General features: G+C 40.6%; 1 protein-coding gene across 2 annotated transcripts in view; it reads left to right on the top strand.

The window, feature by feature from the left end:
• The first annotated feature begins 5,780 nt into the window (after window positions 1-5,780).
• The window catches only part of LOC122798718 (zinc finger protein 665-like), a 227,842-nt gene continuing 211,093 nt past the window's right edge, over window positions 5,781-22,529 (top strand). For both annotated transcript variants that reach the window (XM_044067814.1, XM_044067813.1), the window contains exon 1: window positions 5,781-5,940. In XM_044067814.1, the coding sequence (XP_043923749.1) occupies window positions 5,914-5,940 (27 nt within the window). In that variant the 5' untranslated portion in view covers window positions 5,781-5,913. The remainder of the gene's footprint in view (window positions 5,941-22,529) is intronic.

Raw genomic sequence — 22,529 nt, 5'->3', positions numbered from 1 at the left:
GTACTGATTGATTTTTTCTTTTTTCCTACATTCAGATGAAGCTTTTCTTTTTCAGGTAGGGAATATTTTTTCTCAGTAGAGGAAAGTTAATGTTGTATTCATTACTGCTCTCACATCCTTTGAAGGAATGACATATTGCTTCAGTACATCTGTGGCTGCGATTATAGTGTACCAATGCGTTATCACCAATCAACATTTAATAACATTTTCTTAGAGCACTAACTGCTAGCCACACCCACTGCCAAGCCACATTTCTTTCACTGGTGAGAAAGTGGTACTAATACCATTTGTTGATTCATCTTTAATATTTATTAATTCTTTTTCAAACTAAAAAATACTTATAACTGTTTTATCTATGGAGGGAGTGGGAATCACGTCATGATGTCATCATTCCTTGCAGGAAAGCATATCTTTTCCTGTTCACATCATGGCCTAAGTGTTCCATTTGCAGTATGCCAAACTCGTCTTTTAATTTCAGTAACTCTTACTTTATAGCTTTGCAGTTATTTCATATTTTGTAGGTTAGCAAGATGCTTATTTGTACATATTTTCAGACATCGGAAGACAATCCATATGCACAACTACATTCGAATCTGTAAATAAGTTCTCCATTAATCTTAGAGAAATAGCTAGTGTCATGCTCAGAGTGGTAATGTGTTATGCACAAGCAAACATTTTGTACATTAATCCTTTTTTATGTTAACTGTCGTCATGTTATGCTTCCTGATGAGCACTTGCTAGGTCACTTTCAGAAAACATTCTTCCATTGTGCAACCTCGTAGTCTCACAAAGCTAGCTGTCTTAATTCATTTCCTATCTGGGAGTACATTCTGTATAGAGTCTGCATGTCCTCCTTTATTCTGTACTGTTTTTTGCTCGGTGCTCTGTTTCTCCCATCCATTTCCCAAGGATATGCTATAAGTAAATCGGCAAACAAGTACATTTTCCATTAGTGTATATACTGTGTGTGTATGAATGTCTGTGTGTGTGTGTGTGTGTGTGTGTGTGTGTGTGTGTGTGTGTGTGTGTGTGTGTGTGTGTGTGTGTGTGTGTGCGTGTGTGTGCGTGTGTGTGTGTGTGTGTTCGTCTGTGTTTGCATGTCCTGTGAATGACTGCCATACTGACTAGACTACTTTCCCTCTCACTTTGTATGAATGTGTGTGTGTGTGTTTATGTCTGTGTGTACCTGTGTTTGCGCGCATGTGTGTATGTGTTTGCATGTGTATGTGCATGTGTATTTTGTGTGTATGCGCGTGTGTGTTTTGTGTTTTGAGTATGTGTGTGTGTGTGTGTGTGTGTGCTTTATGTGTTTGTGTGTGTGTGTGTGTGTATGTGTGTTTCCTGTGAATGACTACCATACTGACCAGACTACTTTCCCTCTCACTTTGTATGAATGTGTGTGTGTTTATCTCTGTGTGTGCCTGTGTTTGCATGTGTGTGTGTATGTGTGTGTGTGTGTGTGTGTGTGTGTGTGCGTATGTGTGTGTCTGTGTGTATGTGTGTGCATGTCATGTGTGTATGCGTGTGTTTTGTGTGTTTGAGTGTGTGTGTGTGTGTGTGTGTGTGTGTGTGTGTGTGTGTGTGTGTGTGCTTTATGTGTTTCCATGTGTGTGTGTCTCCTGTGAATGACTACCATACTGACCAGACTACTTTCCCTCTCACTTTGTATGAATGTGTGTGTGTGTGTGTTTGCATGTGTATGTGCATGTGTGTTTTGTGTGTATGCGTGTGTTTTGTGTGTTTGAGTGTGTGTGTGTGTGTGTGTGTGTGTGTGTGTGTGTGTGTGTGTGTGTGTGTGTGTGTGTGTGTGTGTGAGTTTGAGTGTGTGTGTGTGTGTGTGTGTGTGTGCTTTATATGTTTCCATGTGTGTGTGTCTCCTGTGAATGACTACCATACTGACCATTCTACTTTCTCTCTCTTGCACCCAATTAGTGCCCAAAAAGGCTGTGACTCCCATGCAGCTCTGACCTGGATACAGCAGAAATACAGACTGAATGAGCAAATAAGTGGGTGAACAAATTAATGAATCATTTCCACCACTTATTGTTGTCATTAATTCTTCCCCAGACCAGCATACAATCACCTATTAACAAATGATAAATTAATATAAATAAACAGTGCAAGGACTGAACAGGTTTTCATATTAGTAAATTAGGAATGTCCGACGTAGTTCAAGTAACCAGTCATTGCTTAAAGACCCACAGAGGGCTCAAATTTGTTTTAGATCAACCACAGAGTAATGAGTATCCACGTTAAAAATATATATATTTATTCATGTTTGTGTATGTAAATGTGCATAAATATGGGTTTGGGTATAGCAGGGAATCACAAAAAAGGTAATTTGGCTGTATGTGGATACAGTTTTAAAATGTTTGAACATTATATATGAGTCACTTTATCTACGATCAAATGAAAGAGAATAAGAAATGATTGTATGCATATTGCTAGAAGGTCACAAGTACCAACAAAAATGTTTACAGGTAAACAACTAACTCCAAATGACAAAATAGTTATGTCTGATATAAGTGAAAGCAGATTGAATTTGAGCCTGTGTCTACATGGTTCAGAAGGTGCCATTGCGTGGCAGGGAGTGGTTAAAATGAGTTTCCTTCAAGTGGTACTATGCAACAAAGTCTAAATGATTTAGGATTTTTGCCTAGAAGTATTTTCATAGGTACTTTTATACCCCAAGCAGATACCAAAGAATTTTTTTCTGTGGTAGATGGCAAATGTTGGAGGTGTGATGGGGAAGAAAGAGGAGCATATGTTTTCGGAATGTATTTTGTTGGTAGACTTTAAAAATTTCCTGCAGATTACTCTATCAGAAATTCTGGGTGAGCAAATGAGTGTAACTGAGAATTTTTTTTTTTTTTTTTTTAAGATGAGATACAGGATCTGAATTGCTTAGACATGGTAAGGCCTTGTTAAGTTTAATTCTGGTGGCTGCCAGGAAGGCAGTTACTAGGGACTGGAAATCAAAGTCTTAACTGACCATACTTGAAATAGTGAATATTGTAACTGAGATGGGGGAATGGAAGGTGGGCTCATCTGAAAAGGGACGGAGTAAATTACACGATGGAAATTTAACATTGTGGGAGCAGTACATGCAGAAAAATGTTGGAAAAGCAGTGGAGTTTGAGAGAAGGCAGGAATTGGACAATTTGTGTAACGTTGGTTTGATTATACTGTACAGAATAATAAATATGATGTATAATGTTTATAAATGTCAACTTATTAATATGTTTTGATTACTTTTATATAAATGTAAGTTTGCCTATGTTACAAGTGATAATTCTATAAAGGTATTTGTTTTAATGCCCAAATAAATAAAGACAAGGACAGAAAACCATTGTGGCACTAAACCGATCAGATGCTGTGATACACGTAGGAGAATTAGAGAACCACTTTACGTAAAAGGAACAGATTGTGCTGTAGTTGTGGAATCTTTGCCCGTATTGATAGGTAGATGTATAACAATACAGATTAACCTGATTTTATGATACAGCTCATGGAGGTACCACACAGGATTACCTAGATTTTAAATCACTTCTGTCATTGTGGGTTTGTCATACAGCTCTACTGCTATCTGTTGTATTCCACAGATGGGTATATATTATCATACAGCTGTACCTGACTTTTATTGTAGCTCTCACAGGGGTATCATGTAATACAGCTGTACATACACTTTATTATATTCCTGATGGGGGTACCATACCATACAGCTATACTTGCCTTTTATTGTATCCCTCACAGGGGGACTTACACATCTGTATCCTCCTTTTATTGTATTTCTCACAGGGGACCTTACTAGATAGAAAAAAAAGTGATAGTCACAAATATTAGCATTATTTTTTGTTTTTGCTTTATTCATTAACGTTTCTATCTCTATGTTTTTTCCACTCCTGCTTCCTGTACCCTTTTTAGTGTGACTATTGTTTTTTGCTTGGCGATGATTTATTGGATTGTGCACTATGTGGCCTATTTGGGATGTACCTTACAAAACATCTGCAACAGCTGGAAAGACCACAGAAGTACCTCACCAAGAGGATCACTGGCCTCAAACAGACGACCTATGAGCTTGACAGAAGAAACTCCAGCTGTACTCGGTTGCATACCGCCTACTCAGAGGTGATCTCTGCCTGACATACAAGGTCATATCCAACCCAGAATTGATGGACATGCTCCACCTAAAGAAAACCATATCCCCTCGAGCCACATGCTCTAGGGATCTAAACCTCACCACAACAATAAATAGGACATGCTGGAGGGATATATTCCTGTCTCAGAGACTTCCCATGCTTTGGAACAAGATTCCAATCTACATTAGGCAGAGCTCCTCGCTAACACTCTTCAAGAGAAACCTTGACGAATGGATGGGAAACAGAAAGTTTACCCCAGGGATCACTTCAATGGCTCTGCTGGACAGAGGCACAGGGAACTAATCTAAGGGGGCGGCGAAAGCCAACACATTCTGGCTAGGCTTATAAATGCCTTCGGGCAGATAGCCTAGTACCTACCTATGAACACTGCCTTTCTTTCCATGGGACTACTTGCTGGTGGTTTATTTAGTTGACCTTACTAGATAGCTCTGCATACCTTTTATTTGTATACATCACATAGCCATCTTATCACACAGCTATACCTTCCTTTTATCGCATTCCACTCAGGGAGCCTTATCTATACAGCTGTACATGCCTTTTATTGTATCCCTCATGGGGTACCTCTCAACTCTCCAGATTTTCGCAGACTGTCAAGATTTTTGGCTCATATTTTTGGTCTGTTCCTCATAACATTTGTGGTTTTCTGGAAAATCACTTCCATGATCTATGGATTTAAGTCACTAAATAATGGCATACATCTGAGATTAAGACTTCAAATCCTTCAGACAATGTATGTTAAAACAAACCCTGTTACTGTAGCAACTGTCTAAGTTTATAAGACTATAGTTAAAATATGCCCTGTTTTGGGGCCTTTGTCCCCCCATTTTGTCAGGCTTTGTCCAGATTTCTTGCTCTAAGAGGTTGAGAGGTATGTTGTCATTCAGCAGTACCTGCCTTTTATTGTATCCCTCATAGCGATACCTTATCATACAGCTGTACCTTCATTTATTGTGTCTCTCACAAGGACTACATAGCATACAGTGGCAGCCACCCTTTATAGTATCCCTCACATGTACCTTTGTCATTTATTATAGCTTTCACAGGGTTACCTTGTCTTACAGCTGTACATACCTTTTACTGTCTTCATCGAAGGAGTAATTTATCATAGTGCTGTAGCTGCCTTTTATCTCATCCCTTTACTATAATCCTCACAGGGTGCCTGCCCTTTCTGCATTCTTGACGGAGGAACTTAACCATACAGCTTACACCTTCCTTTTACCACTTGTCTCACACTGAGAATTTATCATTAAATTGCACATGCCTTTTACTGTATTCCTCTCAGGGATGGCTGATACAGTTTGCATTGCCTTTTATTGTATTGCATGCAGCACTTTTTTCTTTGCAATGCAATATTCATTAAACAGTACTCCATGAATTTTATGCTGCATTTAAATTGTAACTGAAACCTGGACAAGTTGAATTTTATATCGTAACTTGACACATGAAAATGTGGTCAAAGAAATTTCACTGAATACAGAACGATTCTATCTGTGAAACTGAGCCCCACGGCCCCTCCCTCCTGTGTTTTCTTTACCTTCTTTGTTTCATGAATATTAATCATTATATTAACATTGAGGGGGAACAGTTTACAGACGAACAGGAAGTGCAGGAAGAGAATACTGGTGTTTTTTTTTTTTTTTTTGGATAGACTAGTGAGATTACCGTGGCTATTTATTGCTTTTTGGAGCTTGGTCATTGTTTTGTACACGACAGATGTGAGTTCCTGAACAGTTAGACTTGTGAGATTGGGGGGATGAAACAGAGAACCATGAAGCTGGAGGTAAGCACTGAGTTGAAGAGAAAACTTACGGCCTTTGTTACGTTTATTCTAAACTCTGAAATGAAGCAGGACTTGTGCTTGTCAATAGTAGAGTTTGTGTTGGCAGGGAGAAGAGACATAGAAGAAACTGACAAGAAGGAATTAATCTACAAGGACCTAGTTTATGTGAAATAAATATGCTTGCTTTTCCAGCCGTAAACAATAAAGGGCAGTGTGTCTGTGTTCAAAAATGCTTTATTTTGTGTTACTTGGAGCTGGAACAGGATCACAAAGTAAGAGTTAATGGAGATAGTTATCTGGGAATAAGTACCTTTTTGACTTAAAGTAGGTCAGTGTACTTGCACAGAAAATAAAAGCACAGAGCTTTACTATCATTGTGATAGAAGCCAGTTTCTGATTCAGTAATTACTGTTTAATGTTCATTTTATATATATCTATATATATATATATATATATATATATATATATATATATATATATATATATATATATATATATATATAAAACATACTTCTGTTGTGAGTGTGTGTGTGTGTGTGTGTATATATATATATATATATATGTGTGTGTATACACACACATATATATTTATATATATATATATATATATATATATATATATACACACACACACATATATATATATATATATATATATATATATATATATATATATATATATATATATGCATATATGTGTGTGTGTGTGTGTGTGTGTATATATATATATATATATATATATATATACACATATACTGCTGTTGTAGCTGTAGCACATGAACTTGAAATGCAGCACTCCAACACTGTTTTTTTTTTGTTTTTATCTGTGTTCTGCGGAAAAGCAGTGTTGTAGAAATTGCCTTGAGAAAAAGCTTAACAACGCTTGCGTTTCTAATTTCTCTTGCATATCTAACTTTTTTGTTCTTACAGTTTTATTCTTTGGATTCTTCTTAGGTAGATTTTTATTGCTTTCATCCTTTTGATTATTTTTAGCAGAAGAGTCTGGTATACATTATATTATTATATGCAAATGGTAAAAATAGTCTCCCAGTCAAAAGCATGAGATGTGAAGATGCCAGCCACAGGTTTTCAAACCAATAAGACATTAATAGTAAATTCCAAAACGTAATGTTCTGCTAGAAGGCTTTTCTTCCTGCACTGCTGATGTGGTGGCTGTTCCATGTGCACTCCTGCACTCCTGATATGGTGGCTGTTCTATGTACACTCCTGCACTCCTGATATGGTGGCTGTTCCATGTACACTCCTGCACTCCTGATGTGGTCGCTGTTCCATGCACATCCCTGCACTCCTGATGTGGTGGCTGTTCCATGTACACCCCTGCACTCCAGATGTGATGGCTGTTCCATGTACATTCCTGCACTCCTGATGTGGTGGCTGTTCCATGTACACCCCTGCACTCCTGATGTGGTGGCTGTTCCATGTACACCCCTGCTGTTTATGTATAAATATGGGGTTGGTGTAACTTCACTGCAGGTAAAATACACCAAGATACATCAGCCCTGCAGTCAGTACATGCCCACCACCAGCACTTATTTTTTTCACATTTCCAAGAGCTGGAGTTACTGTTTGTTTCAGACATGCAGTGGGTGTAGCTATGAAAATTATGATTCTTACACTGAAGGGAGAATTTGTAGCATTAGTTTGGGAAATCACAGCAGTGCAGACTAGAGCTACTGCCTTCTTTTGTAAATAAAAAAAATGTAATGCTTTATAAACAAGTATGATATCTGTTCATATATGTTATTTACAAAACTGCTGGTTCTGATTAGGGTTGCAGTGGTAGCTAGCTGAGTCTGACAGGGTAGATTTTTGTGTTCGCAGCAGCATTTTCAAGATCATCCTGTTGTATCCCCAGATGTTTACAGTCAGGCTGAACAAGTCTTATAGGTTCATAGGAGGTTACTAGCCTAGCGGCCCTAGAACCTTTACAAACCTAGCCATGATAGTGATCACAAGTATCCCCATTTGTTCTTTTTTGGGGTAGTTCGCAGAATAAATTTATGAACAGAGCAGGTCTGTGATCAACACTGGTTACCATTGTCCATGAGGGACATGGGTACAGCCCCAGGGGCAAATTTACGGTCTTTCATCCAGTTACCTAGGTTGCGTTTGAATAGGGTCAGTGAGGATCTCTGTTTTACATGAATAAGACGTCTATTCCAGAGAAGTTGTAGTCTCCGGGAGACATATCTGTCTTCCCCAGCATGTTCTGTTAATGTCACAGGCTAGGTTGAGATCCCTAGAGTGAGTGACTCTTCTGCCACTTGACTTGCAGATGTGCAGAATTTCCATTAGGGCAGGATCAGAGATTGTCCTATAGGCCAAGCACAAGTCACCTTTCAGTAGCCTATAAGATACAGAGTAAAGTGACAGGGCTTTCAGCCTGTCCACATAGATCATGGTTTGGAGTCTCTGTATTTTTTTAGTGGGAAACCTCTGAAGTCTGTCCAACTGCGGCAGGTGACTAGTGAAGTACATGCAAAAGGATGTATTGTACTCTATTAGTGGTCTGATGAGGTTCGAGTACAGTAGAGTTATAACATCTCCTGACCTAAATGCTATACCCTTGCTAATGAGGTGCGCTATGTAGAAGGCCTTTTTTATCACTGTGGAAACTTAGTAGATGAAGTTCTGATTGTTATCAGCCTGTGTTCCCAAGTCTGAAACCACTGGGTTGAAACTCAGCGGGGTTGCTGTCAATATTGTAATTTGTAGGGAATTCCATTTTGCCAAAGGGAATAATAATGCATTTTTTACATTTAGTTTTAGACCGTGGCTTTGGCACCAATCATTCATTTATGTTAGCCCTTCTTGTAATATGTTGACGTCATTAGGGGACTCAGTGATTGCTCCCAGTTTGCAATCATCAACGAATTTGGTAAGCCAGAGGCTGTCTACTTTGGCTTGGACTTTTGAGAAATAGATGGCAAACAATAAAGGGCCCAGCACAGACCCCTGTGGTGCTCCACTGGTGACAGGTCTACTGACGGAGGTGGAGTCACCAATTCTGACAGTGTGTGTTCTGTCAGTGAGCCAACTGACTGCCCGTCTAGTAATGTAAGGGTTAATCTGATGGGAAATGCTGGGAGAGTTTCGCAATGATGCCAGAGTTGGGGTTGAGATAGGCTGTGTACAATGTCTTACTTTTGTCCTTGGCTTTGGGGACATTCTCAAAGAAGTCTACCAGATTTAATAAGCATGATCTACACTTAATGAAGCCAGACTGGGTTTGGTCCAGCATTTGGAGGTCGCCTATGTCCTTGCTGATAAAGTCCATGATAATGCTTTCCATGGTCTTGCAGATGAGGCTGGTTAGACTTATGGATCTACAGTTCCCAGGGTCAGTTGATGGACCCACTTTGTGCAGGGGAATTACTGTTGCTGTTCTCCATTCTGCAGGAACTTAGCTAGTTCTCAAGCTGTGACTAAAGAGAATGCCAAATTGGTCCTCTAGGTCTTGTTTTAGATTGTTAACAACCTGGGGTATTATCTGGTCCCATTGAGTCTGTGTTTTTGGCCTTGGTGAGCACAGAAGTAACCTGTCCTCTAGAGATACTAGGCAGAGGGCTGGTGTCAAGTAGACTTTGTGATATGGTAGGCGGGGATAGGGGGTTGAAGTTTGCGCTGAATCTGTCAGCTAGCAGGTTGGTGATGTCTTCCAATGTAGTATGAGTACTATCCCATCTACAACCAGTTCGGCAAATAGCTGGGCATTCCCTTTTAGACTTTGGATGTAGTTAAAGAATACCTTATGATTATCATTGGCTACGGACATGATTTTAGTTTCATAATTTACTTTAGAAGACTGTACAAGATTTCTAATTTTCATCTGTAGGCTTAGGAGGGAACTCTTCCTCTACAGAGTAATATTCCTCTTGCTTTTGTACAGCAATTGCTTCCTGTTGTTATATAATCTTTTTATACTTGAAAGTCCACCACAGTGGCTGGTTTTCATCTGGTCAGGTACAGCAGAGTTTATGCAGTCGCTTAAAGGTTTGTACAGGGCATTTGCCTGTACGTCTGCATACCTATCATTAGTGTTTACAATTGCAGGTGGTATGAAGATTTTTATACCATTGATTAGTATGCTGTAGTTAGCTTTGGTAAAGTTTTTTTTATAATTTTTGCTCCTGTGAGGGTGTCAGTTCCAGTAGTTTTGTCAAATGAGACTGATTTGTGGTCTGACCTAACCAGAGACGGCATCGCACATGGGGAGGTACATTAATCCCCCATGCTGGTGTGTACTATGTCCAGAACATTAGTCTGCACCCCCACTAGGGGCTCTATCTGTTCCAGAGCATTTGTGTTAACGAATTCCAGGAACCCCTGGGCGAGGCTGTTTTTGATCACTTAAGTCTCCAGTCTATGAAAAGATAGTTGAAATCTTCCATGACTAAGGTGTTAGGCTGTCTGGTGAGGGATTCCAGTAAATCGAGGTAGGCGATGTGCTTATCCTGGTTCATGGTAGGGGATCTAGAGCTGTCAATGATGTGGTTTGGTACTTTCCCAATAGTTAACTGGACATGGAGTAGTTTGAGAGAGTCATGCTGTCTGACCAGTCTCGGAAGTGTATTTGGTCTTAATGAAAATGGATAAAACTCCACTTTTGTTTTTTTCGCACTCATTAAACTCCTAGCATTAAGCAGCATGACCCTAAGTTTGTCTCAATTAGATTTTATGTTGGGAAATGTGTTGTTTTCTCGTTGCCTAAAAGGGGCACTATGGGGGGGGCAAGGGCCTTCTGGCATTAGGGGTGTTTGTTAGTCATTCTCAACTGGTGCCTAGAATACCTTGTCTGACTTATCTCTTTTTTTTTTTCCAAATGTTTAGAGTTTCTAATACATTGACTGGAGTGGACCCCATTCATAAGTCAAGGAATTAGTAAAGTTCATGAAATTAGTATTGCCTAAGTCTTTGATGTTTGCTTAACCATATAACCTGAATTGCCTTATGTAGTTCATACTGAGTTACCTGAACTTGTGGCATAGTTAAGTATGCTTGAAAGTTCTTTTTAGTAGCTTTTCTGCTCTAACTAAAACACCTGGGTGTCTTAAATCCACATTGCTCTAGTTTCTCCTTGCATATCCTGGAACTTAGTAACTTTTAATGAGAATACACTATAATCAATGCATGCATCTGTTTCAGTGATTAATGCTACTTTTGCCTTATTTTCTTAGACTACATTGTCGATTTATTTATTTGTTTCTGCTTCTACTTTCCTGACTGTTAGTATTGGAAGATCTCATGTGAACAGTACTTCTTTATTTTTAGTTATTTTTAGTTATTCTTTGTGTTTCCAGTGCTTTTTACCTACCTGTATGTTGTAGTGTTTGCATAATCCCATAAGTAACAGCTTTCACATTATTGTGATTTTCAGTATACAGATCCTCATCCATAAATGTATTACAACCAGAAACAATATGTACAACTGTTTCTAGTTCTGTATCACCCACATTTTGTAAAGATTTTGTGTACCAACATGTTTTTAGGCCACTGTCGAGCTTGCCTTTATTAACATTTCATCTTTTGTTTTAAATTCACCTCTCCATAATCACTTATGCATCTAATCTTGATCAATATATGGTTATTCCACAAGTTCTCTGTAATTCTGGGCAGCTGTGATCATAATCATTATTTTTTTCCACATTTCTGGTCTGATTTCCATTCTTACTCCTTTTTAATATGCTATGCTAATCTGAGCAAAGATAACATCTTAGACTTACTTTATCAATGGGCTAATAATGTTCCTGATTTCTCTCTACCCAGATAAGCAACAGCTTTACTCTTTTTAAACAAAAAAAAAAAATGTTATTGAATTATCACTTATAACATAGGCAATCATACAATTATATAAACAAAAATGAACCATACTGACATATTTTCAGTTGCAAACCGTATACATCACATATAATATTCTATACAGTCATTGTCAGTCGAATATTACTTAGCTCATTCAATTTCTTCCTTCCCTTAAACTGTATTCTTCCAGAACATTATTCTGCATGTCTTGTTCCTACAATTCCATTTTTTTATATGTCATTTTCTCCTACCCTTTTCTGAAGATCCCACTTCCAGTTCTTTTATCTCTTTTACTGTATTCACATACGATTAGTTTACACTTTGATTTACATTTTCTAGTAATTGCCCTTTGGCAGTCACTAGAATTAAACTCAACAAGGCCTTATTATTCCTAGGCCATTCAGATTCTTTATCACAGCTAAAAAAATCATTTCCTAAGTTACACCTGTTTGCTCACCCAATATTTCTGACAGTGTAGTTTGCTCTGCATAAAACATTTAAAGTCATCTTAACTCATTACACTCCCAAAAAATACATTTCCAGTTACCGCTCTCTTCCCCTTCACACCTGCAGCATTTGCAGTCCATATGAGGAAAAATTATTTGGAGTCTGGTTGAGGTATAGAAATACCTATGCAAATGCTTCCAAGCAAGGATCCTAAATCTTCTGGACTTTGTTGCGTACTTGGGAGCCATACACATATCTCCCCATTGTTTATTTGTGAATTGCTTATTCAGTGTCTTTTCCCAGTCCTTTCTAACCTCATCTGATCGATTTCTATAGTTATCTTGCAGTATTTTATATGCCCTACTAATTATCCCTTTTTTAGCAGCAGGTTCTTTTCTAGATTTTTCAAAAACCTCTACTATTGCTAGTCTTTTACTTAGGCTCCCCATTTCTTTCTGTTTGCCTGTACTCTAATATCAGTCCTTGATAGGAAAGGTTCATAGGTTCATACTAGGCTATCTGCCCTGGGGCAATTATAAGCCTAGCCCGATTCTGTATGGCTTACTCCACCCCTTGATTTGAGTATACTGTGCCCTTTTTAAGGTTTAGTTTACTGTGCCTCTGTCTAATAGTGACACGGGAGTAATCTCTGGGACAAACCTATGATCCCCCATCCACCTATTGAGATTCTTCTAGAAGAGATTCAGTGAGGTGCTGTGCCTCACATGAACTGGAATTCTATTCCAGAGCGAAGGGAGCCTCTGGGTTAAGAACCTGTCCCTCCAGCAAGTTCTATTTATTTCTGTGCTGAGGTTCAAGTCCCCCGAGCGTGTGGCTCTAAGGGATTTAGATTTACTGAGGTGGAGCATGTCCATTAATTCTGGATTTGACATAGCTTTGTATGTCAGGCATAGATCGCCTCGAAGTAGGCGGTATGCAACTGAGTAGAGCTGGAGTTTTTTTAACCAAGCAGCATACGGCATCTGTTTGAGACCCTTGATCCTCTTGGTGAGATACTTTTGGGGTCTTTCTAATTGCTGCAGGTGTCGGGTAAGGTACATCCCAAAAGGGGCATTGTATTCTATGATAGGCCTGATGAGGGATGAATAAAGGGGCATGATTACCTCTCTTGATCTAGATGTGAAACCCTTCGTAATGAGGTGGGCTATGTAGAAGGTCTTTCTAACCACTTTGGCAATGTGGTTTTCAAAGGAGAGATTGCTATCAACTTGGGTCCCCAGGTCCCTAATAACTTTCTCTGTACTTAATGGGTTTCCGCCTATGTGGTAATTTGTGGGCACATTGTTTTTGCAAAAGGGTATGACTATACATTTTTTGGTATTTATCTTTAAACCATGGAGCTGGCACCAGTTATCTGTCTCTGTGAGACCTTTTTGAAGGATGTTTGTGTCCGCTGGAGAGTTGATTATGGCGCCCAGTTTGCAGTCGTCTGCGAACTTGTTGAGCCATAGTCCTCCCACGTTTGCCTGAACCTCGGAAAAGTATATACCGAACAAGAGTGGTCCCAGGACAGAACCCTGTGGGACACCACTTGTGACTGGATTTCGAGTCTGACATGGCTCCAGAAACTCTCACTCTGTGGGTTCTGTCTTTGAGCCAGTTTGCGACCCATCTTGTGACATAGGGGTTTATATTTAAGCTGGATAGCTTATCTATGATGCCCAAGTGGGGTATTGTGTCAAATGCCTTTGCAAGGTCCAGATAGGCTGTGTGGACTACCTTCCCTTCATCTATGGCTTTGGTGTCTGTTTCGAAGAAGTCAACCAGGTTCAAAAGGCAGGATCTGCCCTTGATAAAGCCGAACTGGGTTGGATCTAGTGTCTGTAGGTCCCTAATGTCTTTGTTTATGAGCTCCATGATGATCCTCTCCATAGCCTTGCAGACTAAGCTAGTCAGGCTTGTGGGGCAATAGTTTCCAGGGTCCATAGAGGCTCCACCTTTGTGGAGTGGGACCACTGTTGCTGTACGCCATTCTGTGGGCACATATCCTGTAGTGAGGCTGAGATTGTATAGCTGTTTTATTTGAGGGATTAGTTCCTCTTGGAGTTCATGTAGGATGCAACCTGGGATGCCATCTGGTCCCATGGAAGCAGTGTTTTTTGCTTTGAAGAGGGCAGCCTTCACCTGAGCATCAGAGATGTTTGGGAGGCAGCCCTCTGCCGGGATAGATACTTGTCTTTTGGGGGGGAGGGGGTGGAGAAGTTTGCACTGAACCTGTCTGCCAGGATATTGGCGATGTCTGTGGGTTCAGTGTATTTTTTGTCATTTAGAATCAACTCAGAACAAGTCTGGGAGTTGCAACCCAGGTTTCTAACATAACTGAAAAAAGCCTTATGATTGTCTTTGGTGTCCTGTGCAATTTTTCTCTCGAAGCTGACCTTGGACGATTTTATGAGGGATCGTAATTTTTTGCTAGTACTGATCAGAGATGCCTTCCCTATTAGGGATTTTGCTCTATCATGTAGTAGCTTCCTCCTTCTGTTGTACAGTTTATTTATGGCAGGGGTCCACCAGACTGGACGCCTGCCTTTGGATGATTGGGTCTTGGTTTTGTTTGGGATAGCATGATCCATGCATTCCTGGAGATGTCCGTAGAATGCGTTTATATAGGATTCTGCAGTTTGGGCCGTAGTTTCCACTGGCCCTGGGGCCTTGAAGGATTCCACTTCGGTTTTGAGAAGTGAGAAGTTTGCTTTTGAGAAGTTTTTCACTGTGGTTTTCTGGGCTGGGGGTGGGGTCGGGATGTGGACATCCAGTGAAATTAATTTATGGTCTGATCTTATCAATGAGGGATATACTTCTGGTGTGGAGCATAGAGTCCCCATGTTGGTAATGATCAGGTCTAGTATGTTGTCCCCTCTTGTGGGAGTGGTGACTAGTTGTTCCATAGCATTTGAGTTTATAATTTCCAGGAACCTTTGGGCTAAGGTGCTGGGGCTTGAGTAGTGCTCCCAGTCAATGTTTGGGTAGTTGAAGTCACTCAATATAATGGTGTTTGGAGAGATCTTCATGTTCTCCAATGTTTTCAGGAAAGCCGAATGGGATTCCTGACTTTGAGAGGGTGGTCTGTATGATGCTATAAACTGAAAAGCAGTCTTGCCCACTGTTAGTTGCACATGGATGGTCTCCGATACTGCGGTAATGCCACTAACCTGGAGGTGTGGATATCCTTGATAAATATGGAAACTCCCCCTCCTTTTGTGGTTCGGTCCGGGTTTTGGGGCCGAAAAGCATGATATGAGGTATAGCCTGGTAGTGCTGGGGTGCTCTCTGGAGCCTTGAACCAGGTTTCTGTCACTGCACAGATGTCGATGTTCGCCATACTGAGGAGAGCTTCGAGTGCGTGCATCTTGAGGTTAAGACTTCTGGCGTTTAGCAGCATTACCCTTAGTTTCTTGTTCCTTGTGCTGTCTATGGGGGTGGGTTTGACTTTTGAACCTTGCCTAAAAAAGGCACTATGGGGGTGGCAAAAGCCTTTGCCAATATCCAAAAGCCCAGTGGTGACAGGTGCAAGCCGTCCCTAGTGAAGCAACGTGGCTTGTCAAGCATGTCATCCCAGGCTGACAGACACTGGGTCCCCTTTGAATGACACCAAAATTTTAGCCAGTTGTTAAAATCAATCATTTTGTCTTTGTACTGTGGCATCATTCTAGGTGAGGGTAAGATGCTGCTCAAGGTCAGGGTCATACCAGCCTGGGCTACATGATCAGAGTGCTCCTCTATGTCTCTTTTCATGTAGTCCAGGGAGGTACGTCTCAGGTCATTCACACCAGCATGTACAATGACTGAGTCATATTTGTATTTGCTTTGGAGTGACCTGAGTGCTTGCGTTATGTGGCGGATCCTAGCACCTGACAGGCAGCTCACCGTGACCTTCTCTTTATTCAGCCTGGTGAGCGGGACGTCAGTGTGTCTGACAATAGAGTCACCTATTACAAGAGTATCAGGTGTGTTATTCAGCCTTAAGGGCTGTGGCTGCTTGGCACACTGACTTTGTTGGTTATGTGTTGTGTGTGTTTTGTTTTGAGGTAGCGTTTGCTTGGATGTCTGCTTTGGAGGTCTCTGTTGCTTGGGTAGATTTTTATTTAGAGCCTCCGAGTATGTTTTTGTGTATTTATGTGTTTGGTTCGCTGATGTGGTGGGACTATGTGATACTGGAATTGTGTTGTTTGATTTTACCTTCTCCTCCTGACTGGTTATACCAGTTTTGAGATGAGAGAGCTCAGCCTCCAGTTTGGTTAAATAGTTGCATCTCTCACATATATTTGAACCTGTTTGGAGGAGGAGAGGGTTGTCCGTGTACATGAGACAGTTGTAACATTGCCTCAAAATTCCCAGATTCACCAGCTGGACTGGAGAGGAAACCATTGACTGACCTGTGGACATGCTAGAGTAATATAGGGAAACTAAATTTAAGACGGACCAATAGAAGACAGGGTAATCGTAGAGAGTATAAGAGTAAGTAGTGCTTATGGTTTAATAGTGCTAACTTGTAGGATTACTTAATTGGACCAGTGAAGGGCCTTAGAATGAGAATATGGTGTTTAAATTGAGAGATAGAGCACTTCTAAGGGAAAAAGTGAAGAGCAGACTTTGTGGAGCCAGGAATAGTTTAAACCCAATTAGGCGCGCTGCCCACTGTTGCTCTATGCACAAAAACACACAAAACCGCGGAAAAGAGGGTTTTAAGAGAGGAAGATGAAGGAGTTTTGGAATTGACCCAAAATGGCGAATAAAACTACAGTTTCAAGCCAGTAACCACTCCCACAGGGGCAGGCAGGCTGCTCAGTGTTTTTTCACTGCCACTGATCAACAGAGAGACTTCCCTTTAGCCCAAGCAAAAAATGGCCTCACAGAAACTTACAAACAGTTCAAGAACAGCAAGCCTGTAACTGAACTTTTTAAAATCTCAGTAAAGTGGGAAAAAAGCAAGATTTTTTTAGTTTTTTTGTTTTTTCAGAGATAGCAGTCTCTAGCCTGCAGTCCAATTGTATTATTGACCTCTTCACATTCGATTACATTTCCCTCTCTATTTATTTGCTCCTAATACCTTGGTTCTTTTGTCAGTTTTCTTCAGTAAAGTCCAGCACCCTCTTGCCTATTCCCTGTATCCTTAATTGCAGTCATTCCTATTGGCAGATCTCCTTTCTCCATTCCCATGTTGGGTTAGTTCTTAAATACTTTCTGCTACTTTATAAACATACTGTTATACATGGCTGCTGTTGTTCTCCTTAAAGATCTGCATCCAAAATCCCAGTCTTTCCTTATTTTTGAGCACCCCTCCTCATTTCATCATCGCCCCTTTCCACTTTGAATTAGGGCTTTCTGCTTGTGCTGTGTAGAAGCTGTACTCTTGATCTTCTGAATCTAATTTTCAGTATTTATTATTTGTACTGTTATTCATTCAGACTAACAAAATCTTATAACCAGAAATGAAACTGGTTATAGACCAATCAGTAGATAGCGAGTATCATCATGTGACTCAGCTTTCACTTCACTGTTACAGTCTAGTATAATGCTTGCATTACTACCACCACTGCCCCATCTCTGTTGGTCATTCTCTTATTCCCTTCTAACCTCAATTGGGAGTGGTCTTCAGAATATTTAAACTTATCCATATGGTGTAGCTACTTCACTGTTACATACAAAGGCCAATCGATTGTTTTATGGGAAAAAAAGTTAAAATTACCAATAGTAAATCTAGCAAATTATAGAATCCAAACACTGACTTATGGCAATGGGGCTGAGTTTCATTTTGACTTGCATTGCTCTTAACTTCATTATCAGAAAGGCAGTGACTTGTATTTCCAAACTGTGAACTCTTATCTCCTAAAGATAGAAAAGGATCATGAAGGTGGGGATGAGAAATTCTCTGCAGACTCTCCTGGGTGGCCCATTTGATGGTACAAGATCAGAGTGATGGCGGTAGGGACTTAGTATGGTAGGTCCTTTTGTATTGTTACAGGATCCTGGTACCAGTAATATGCATGTACTGGGATGGGGCCATATGTACTGGTACAGGATCACATTACTGGTGGCATGTAGTTCATGTAGCAAGTCTTTGTAATGACATAGGCTTATGATACAGGTGATAAGGATTTAATATGGTAGCTCCTTTCTAATGGTACAGGTGGAAGGTGTGAAGTGGGCTGTGGCCACGTGTACTGATACAGAATCTTGGTTTAGGTAGTAGAGATATGATATAATCAGATGGGACCCTGCGTTCATAGTACTAGGCTATCTGCCCAAGGGCATTTATAAGCCTAGCCAGAATGTGTTGGCTTTTGCTACCCCCTTAGATTAGTTCCCTGTGCCTCTGTCCAGTAGAGACATTAGTTCCCTGCACCACTGTCCAGCAGAGCCACTGCAGTGATCCCTGGGGTAAATTTTCTGTTTCCCATCCACCCGTCAAGGTTTCTCTTGAAGAGTGTTAGTGAGGGGCTCTGCCTGATGTATATTGGAATCCTGTTCCAAAGCATGGAGAGTCTCTGGGACAGGAATCTATCCCTCCAGCATGTCCTATTTATTGTTGTGGTGAGGTTTATATCTCTAGAGCGTGTGGCTCTCCGGGATTTGTTTTTTTTTAGGTGGAGCATGTCCATCAATTCTGGGTTGGACATGGCCTTGTATGTCAGGCAGAGATCACCGGTATGCAACCGAGTATAGCTGGAGTTTCTTGAGTTGGGCTGCATAGGGCATCTGTTTGGCATAGTACTGATAGGTTCATAGCCCGTGTGCATTCTTAGATAAAGATAGGTTCATAGATTAGTACTAGGCTAACTGCCCTTGTGGGACATTTTAAGCCCAGCCAATTACCACATGTGAGTATCAAAGCCTGTACCTTGTGTCTGTAAGGTAAACACCTTAACCATTATGCCAACATCCCACGAGATTTAATGAAGTAGGTCCTTTGTACCAGTATGGGATCATGGTGCCAGTAGTAGGACAGGGCCCTGAGTACTGACACAGAAATATGGTATTGATGGTAAGGATTCAGTATAAGATCTTTGTAATGATACAGCATTGGGGTACAGGTGCTAGGAATGTAGTGGGGTGGAGCTGTATGCATTGTTTCATGAACTTGCTACTTGGGTTAAGGATTTAGTATCTTAGAATATTTGTAATAGTAAATGGTCATGGTTATAGTGCTAAGACTGTAATGGGATGGAGCTGTATGTGCTGATATGACATCATGGTATGGTAGTACAAATTTAGTATGATAGGTGATTTGCAATGGTGAAAGGATCATGGTATAGTTGGTAAGGGTGTACTGACATAGGGCCTTTGTCCCTGCAGATGGTAATGCTACAGAGTATTTGTACAGGTAGAAGACATGCACTGCAATAGGGCATTGTGTACATGATTGTGGAGCAAACTGTAGGGATTTGGTATGGTATGATGGGTTGTTTGTGAAGGTACAAGGTTTATTTATATTTGTTTACTAAGGTAGTGCACTAATCTCAATAGACTTTGCAAGCACAGCCTGGGAGCATAGACTCACATAAAAAAATGAACAAAACAGATTTACAGATATAAAAATTTGCTGAAAACCAAGCATTTATACATATTTAAAGATGGAAAATTGGTTCTACTTCATAAGATAGGTATTTTAACAGTTTGACTTTCAAAACATTGAGACAAAAATGTAGACATTTTGAAATATCGACTGCAGAGTAGTGCAAGAAAAGTATTTTTACTGCATTTGGGGTAAAGTAGGGATCTGGAAATTTGCTCTTTTTCCCTACTGTAGTGGGATGCCTGAGTTGGCATATGTATATATATATATATATATATATATATATATATATATATATATATATATATATATATATATGGGTCTATATGACTTGGTCGACAGTTCATATGATCGACTGTTTATTTGGTCGACAGTTCATTTGATCGACAAGCATTTTAGGTGGGCCGCCACACCTCTAATGTGGGCGGCTGTGCCCCCCTAACTATATATATCAACTCCAGGGACACACAACATTGGGGAAGAGGGCAAATGCTTGTCGATCAAATGAACTGTCGACCAAATAAACAGTCGATCATATGAACTGTCGACCAAGTCATATAGACCCATATATATATATATATATATATATATATATATATAGAGAGAGAGAGAGAGAGGGTGTGGCTCGTAGGGGGGCTTACACCCTGGCAAAAAACAAAGTGCTTGCTGTCTGATTTTTGATGTTTCAGAACATGGACATTTTTGTCTTGATATTTTGAATGTCAGTGTTCTTAAATATCACTCTTTTAAAATAGAACTACAGGATGATGGTGCCAGTGGTAGGGATGTAGTGGGATGGTGCTCTATGTATTGGTAGAGGATCGTGGTACTGGTACTGTACCTTTAGTATGTAATGCTACATGATCATGGATGAGGTAGTGGGACAGGGTCTATGTATTGGTAGAGGATCATGGTACAGGTACTGTAGCTTTAGTATGTAATGGTACATGAGCATGGATGAGGTAGTGGGACAGGGTCTATGTATTGGTAGAGGATCGTGGTACAGGTACTGTAGCTTTAGTATGTAATGGTACATGATCATGGATGAGGTGGAGGGATGGGGCTGTGTGTATTGGTAGACCACCGAGGTACTACTGCTGTACCTTTAGTATGTAATGGTACATGATCATGGATGTGGTAGTGGGATGGGGCTTTGTGTATTGGTAGAGGATCGTGGTACTGTACCATCAGTACATAATGGTACATGATCATGGAGTAGTGGGACAGGGCACTGTGTATTGGTAGAGGATTGTGGTACAGGTACTGTAGCTATAGTATGTAATGGTACATGATCATGGATGAGGTAGCGGGATGGGGCTCTGTGTATTGGTAGAGTATCGTGGTACTGGTACTGTACATTTAGTTTATAATGGTACATGATCATGGATGAGGTAGTGGGATGGGGTTCTGTGTATGGGTAGAGGATCGTGGTACTGGTGCTGTAGCTTTAGTAGGTAATGATACATGATCATGGATGAGGTAGTGGGATGGGGCTCTGTGTATTGGTAAACCACCGTGGTACTGGTGCTGTACCTTTAGCATGTAATGATACATGATCATGGATGAGGTAGTGGGATGGGGCTCTGTGTATTGGTTGAGGATCGTGGTACTGGTACTGTACCTTTAAAATGTAATGCTACATGATCATGAATGAGGTAGTGGGAAAGGGTCTATGTATTGGTAGAGGATCCTGGTACAGGTACTGTAGCTTTAGTATGTAATGGTACATGATCATGGATGAGGTGGTGGCATGGGGCTCTGTGTATTGGAAGAGGATCGTGGTACTGGTACTGTACCTTTAGTATGTAATGCTACATGATCATGAATGACGTAGTGGGAAAGGGTCTATGGATTGGTAGAGGATCGTGATACAGGTACTGTAACTTTAGTATGTAATGGTACATGATCATGGATGAGGTAGTGGGATGGGGCTTTGTGTATTGGTAGAGGATCGTGGTACTGTACCATCAGTACATAATGGTACATGATCATGGAGTAGTGGGACAGGGCTCTGTTTATTGGTAGAGGATCGTGGTACAGTTACTGTAGCTATAGTATGTAATGGTACATGATCATGGATGAGGTAGTGGGATGGGGCTCCATGTATTGGGAGAGTATCGTGGTACTGGTACTGTACATTTAGTATATAATGGTACATGATCATGGTGATGATGGAGGTGGGATGGGGCTCTGTGGTGTATGGTGGGGATCATTGGTACTGGTGCTATACCTTTACATGATCATGGATGAGGTAGTGGGATGGGGTTCTGTGTATGGATAGAGGATTGTGGTACTGGTGCTGTAGCTTTAGTATGTAATGATACATGATCATGGATGAGGTGGTGGGATGGGGCTCTGTGTATTGGTAGACCACCGTGGTACTGGTGCTGTACCTTTAGTCTGTAATGATACATGATCATGGATGAGGTGGTGGGATGGGGCTCTGTGTATTGGTAGAGCATCGTGGTACTGGTACTATACCTTCAGTATGTAATGGTACATGATCATGGATGAGGTAGTGGGATGGGTCTCTGTGTATTGGTAGAGGATCGTGGTACTGGTGCTGTACCTTTAGTACATAATGGTACATGATCATGGAGGAGGTAGTGGGATGGGGCTTTGTGTATTGGTAGAGGATCATGGTACTGGTACTGCACCTTTAGTATATATAGGTACATGATCATGGATGATTTGGTGGGATGGGGCTCTTTGTATTGGTAGAGCATCGTGGTACTGGTACTGTAGCTTTAGTATGTAATGGTAGATGATCGTGGATGAGGTACTG

Source organism: Protopterus annectens, chromosome 3.part1 (assembly GCF_019279795.1).
Source record: "Protopterus annectens isolate FY-2018-M chromosome 3.part1, PAN1.0, whole genome shotgun sequence".
In the NCBI taxonomy this organism is placed as follows: Eukaryota; Metazoa; Chordata; order Ceratodontiformes; family Protopteridae; genus Protopterus; species Protopterus annectens.
This window is presented reverse-complemented; position numbering and strand designations above follow the sequence as displayed.